Below are 3,868 nucleotides of genomic sequence, written 5' to 3'. Positions count from 1 at the left end.
AGCTCTGAAAAAGACTGATAAAGGGAAGGACCAGACAGATAATTACAGAGTGGTTGACATTCTTGACATTGTTGACATTTTTGGAGACGTTCCTAATGCACAAGTGGGCCAATAGCCTGTGGTTTCTGTGGGACATGTGATTCCCAGCACCCTGAAACTGCAGGTGATAGAGACAGAAGCATACGCTAGATATGCTGTTGGAAGGGCTGTCTTGCCTCAGTTTACCTGCTGTAAGAAGGAATTAGTCAAGAAGCCAATATTTTTTATGGGAGATCAGGTGTGATTTCCAAGTCTTAATCTCCAGGGCATAACTTTGCAGGTTTTCACGGAACTTGAATTGATTCAATTTTATCCTAACATATCTGGGGTCACATAGCCCATTCTGGGTTCTTGGTGTTCTTTTTCTTTCATTTTTCATATATCCATTTAATTGTGGATTCAATAAGACATCAAGACATATTTATTGAGTGTCCGGAAGAGAACAGATTTTAGAACGTCCTTGAAATAAAAGATGATGATACACATTGTAAAAGCTTTTATATGTGCCTTGTGGTTTAGGATTTATCGTCTAATGTCTGTGCATTCATTTTGTTCACTGACTCAGTTGGACTTAAGAAGTGAAATGACCAGGCCTGACACGGTAGCTTAGCAGCTAAAGTCTTCGCTTTGCATGTGCCAGAATCTTATAGGGCACCAGTTCACATCCTGTTGACTCCACTTCCCTTCCAGCTCTCTGCCTGTGGCTTGGGAAAGCAGTTGAGGATGGCTTCAGGCCTTGGGACTCTGCACCCATGTGGGAGACCTGGAGGAAGCTCCTGGCTCTTGGCTTCGGATTGGTTTAGCTCTGGCCATTGCGGTCACTTGGAGAACCAGCTTTGTAAATTTGACTTTCCAATTTTAAAAAAGTGAAGTGATCAGGCTTGAAAGGTTCTTTCAGATTACTTACATGTAAAGTAGATTCATTCAAAATACAGTAAGCAAATGTAAGTCCAGTTTAATTGAGGTGAGTGCCTGTGAAGGTTTGTTGGTCTCCTTGTGGGAATATGATCTCTCCATTTTTTCCTCTTTCCTCCTGTCCCCCCTGCTGGCTGCCCTGATTACTACTGTGGATTGAATCTGGAACTAGAGCTTCAGAAGCCAACAGCCTCCTGCCACAGACCCAGTCTTTCAGTGACAGTGAAAGGAAGGGCAGTAAGCAATAGGACATTATGAATTCTGCAAGTTGGAGGCATTGTCTTAGTGAATGCTAATGCGTTCATATGTTAGTCCTGGATGTATTCAGTGTGCGTGCTGGGCTGCTTCTTTCACTTATCTGCTTGTGTGTCTTATCTCAGTCACATTAGGAAATCCAAATGTGTTGATCCTGATAAAATGTAGAGTCCTTCATTGGTTAGTCAGCTCTCGTGGGTTGGTACTAATAAGAGACATTAGCATTGGACATCAGATGCAAAAGTTACCCCCGTCCCCTCACACACACCATATCTTGGCTTAAAATGTTTTACTTTTCCCTCCCCCCCCCACCAAAAAACAGCATTTAAATAGATTTCCTCATGGTAGAATTTTTGGTAGGTGGTCCTTCTCATTCCTCCTTAAGAGCACCTGATTTCAAAGGTCTATTATTTTCTTTGCTAAGGCTAGTCAAAATATAGGGTCTCATGATGAGAATGCTGTCTTTTTAGGTTGAGCATTCATACATTTTTGTTTCATCATAAACTTTTAACAAATGCTTCTGGTGGACATGACACTTGAGTTGTCATTTGCAAAGCCTCCATTCCTGGTTCAAGGTTTGAGCACTTCCATTACAGACCCGCCCTCCTGCTGCTAATGGGCATCCTGGGAGGTAATGGTGGATGGTTCAAGTGTTTGAGTCCCTGCTGCTTACATAGGAGACTCACAAAGAGTACTGAGATTCTGGCTTCAGCCTGGCTCTACCTTGGCTGGTGCAAAATTTGGGAAGTGAGTCAGTGAATAGAAGAATTTCTCTCTTCATCTGATTTTCAAATAAGATAAAAATAATTTTTAAAATGCTTCCAGTGTAACGTAATTAATGTACATTTTCCCAAATAATTTTCTTTTTAAATAGATTTGTTTTAAAGATTTATTTATTTTTGGCGGGTGACCATGTCCAAGAAAAATCAGCCGGCAGACCTGGGTCTCCTTGAGGAAGAAGAGTTGGAGGAGTTCCCTGCCGAAGACTGGGCTGGTTTAGATGAAGATGCAGATGTCTCAGAGGACACTGGGATGATACAGTGTGGAGGATGACTTCTCCAATCAGCTGCAAGCTGAGCTGGAGAAGCAAGTTTTTAAGATGGAGACTTCATAACCCCAGAAGAAGTGTTGAAGTAACCTGAATGAACTGTTGACTTAACTCGAGAATGGAGATCCCAGGATGGAATACTTAAAAAAAATGTTTATTTTATTACCTACTTACATTATTTTTTTAAAACACACACACACAATAAATTTTATTTGGTTTAAAAAAAGATTTATTTATTTTTATTGCAAAGTCAGATATAAGAGAGGAGGAGAGACAGAAAGATCTTCCATCCACTGATTCACTCCCGACATGACTGCAACAGCAGGAGCTGAGCCAATCCTAAACCAGGAGCCAAGAGCTTCTTCCAGGTCTCCCACGCAGGTTCAGGGTCCCAAGGCTTTGGGCCGTTTTTGACTGCTTTCCCAGGCCACAAACAGGGAGCCGGATGGGAAGTAGGGCTGCTGGGATTAGAACTGGCACCCATATCAGATCCCAGAGTGTGTAAGGAGAGAACTTTAGCTGCTAGGCTACTGCTCCAAACCCCCCAAATAATTGTCCTTTTTTCTATATGCTGGTGTAAGTTTGACTCAAAGTTTGTTGGGAAAAACATGTCAATATTTTTAAGCCACCAAATAGTGAATGTCATCTCAGATGATCTTTACAGTAAAAAAAAGGGGGGAGGGGGTTTTAGTGACTGAAATCTAAGTTGATTTGCCAAATTTTAATGGACCATGAACTCAAAATGTTTAGGCTTGCTTCAGAATGCAAAACTAATAAACACAAGATGGACTTATAATTTAGAAAAGCATTTCTCTTTCTTCTTTAATTCGTTTACTACTATTTTATGAGAAAAACAACAGAAATCTAACATAAAATGGGCCCTTTTGCTTTAAGCATTTTTCCCCCTGTTTATTTGTTCAATTTTAAATTTAGACCAGTCCAAATCAGCCCCTCCCAAGAACAAGCTCCACGGAACACAGTGCCTCAGAAGATACCTCCCCAAAAAAGTCCTTCCTCCAACTCAATGTGGAAATTACTCTGTAGCATTTCTTTTCTGGGAGCCTTACAACGTGTGTCACCATCTGGAGGTGCTGCGAGAATGGTGGGCAGAAAAAGAAAACTGATCCCAGTTTCTCTAACGCAGCCCTGCCTGTTCTGCAAGTGTAATCTATTAATAACTGTGGACTGTGATTTGGGAAACTCGGATAAAGTTTTTCATCTTTACTTAACCTTGGGATGTTCCTGCCCTCAGAGAAGGGATCCCGTGGGTACTTTGAGGTGTGACGAATTTTGATTCTGGCAATTGGGTTCCACCAACCCCCTATTCTGCCCTTTACCAATTGTGCGACCTTGAGCAATGACATCTTCTCGGTGTCAATTTCTCTGTGTCTGAAATAGGGATCATAATGTTGTGGGGTCCCCAGCTATCTTATTCTAAGTTTCTGTCTTTGTGCGAGATAAAGATTGTAAACACAGATGCCAAATACAATAATGGGAGCAGGATCTGCTTCAAGGGGAGAGAGAGAGAGCACATTCAGACGTGAGCATGGGCAGCCCCCTGGGGAGAGCTATGCACTGTGGGGAGAGAAACTTGCCATTCCCGGGTTCAGT

The 3,868-nt window shown here is 41.9% G+C and overlaps 1 protein-coding gene across 1 annotated transcript; it reads left to right on the top strand.

Annotated features, from left to right (window-relative positions):
- The first annotated feature begins 2,121 nt into the window (after positions 1-2,121).
- LOC121147347 (26S proteasome complex subunit SEM1-like) lies at positions 2,122-2,416 on the top strand. Its single transcript, XM_040967166.1, is given in 3 exon segments — positions 2,122-2,233; positions 2,236-2,244; positions 2,247-2,416. Coding segments are annotated over 3 exon segments (198 nt in total). The 3' UTR covers positions 2,324-2,416.
- Positions 2,417-3,868: the final 1,452 nt, after the last annotated feature.

The sequence above is a fragment of the Ochotona curzoniae genome, unplaced genomic scaffold (genome assembly GCF_017591425.1).
Source record: "Ochotona curzoniae isolate NIBS_2020 unplaced genomic scaffold, NIBS_Ocur_1.0 scaffold_4506, whole genome shotgun sequence".
Lineage (NCBI taxonomy): Eukaryota > Metazoa > Chordata > Mammalia > Lagomorpha > Ochotonidae > Ochotona > Ochotona curzoniae.
Note: the sequence above shows the minus strand (reverse complement) of the source record. Positions and strands in the feature narration are given on the sequence as shown.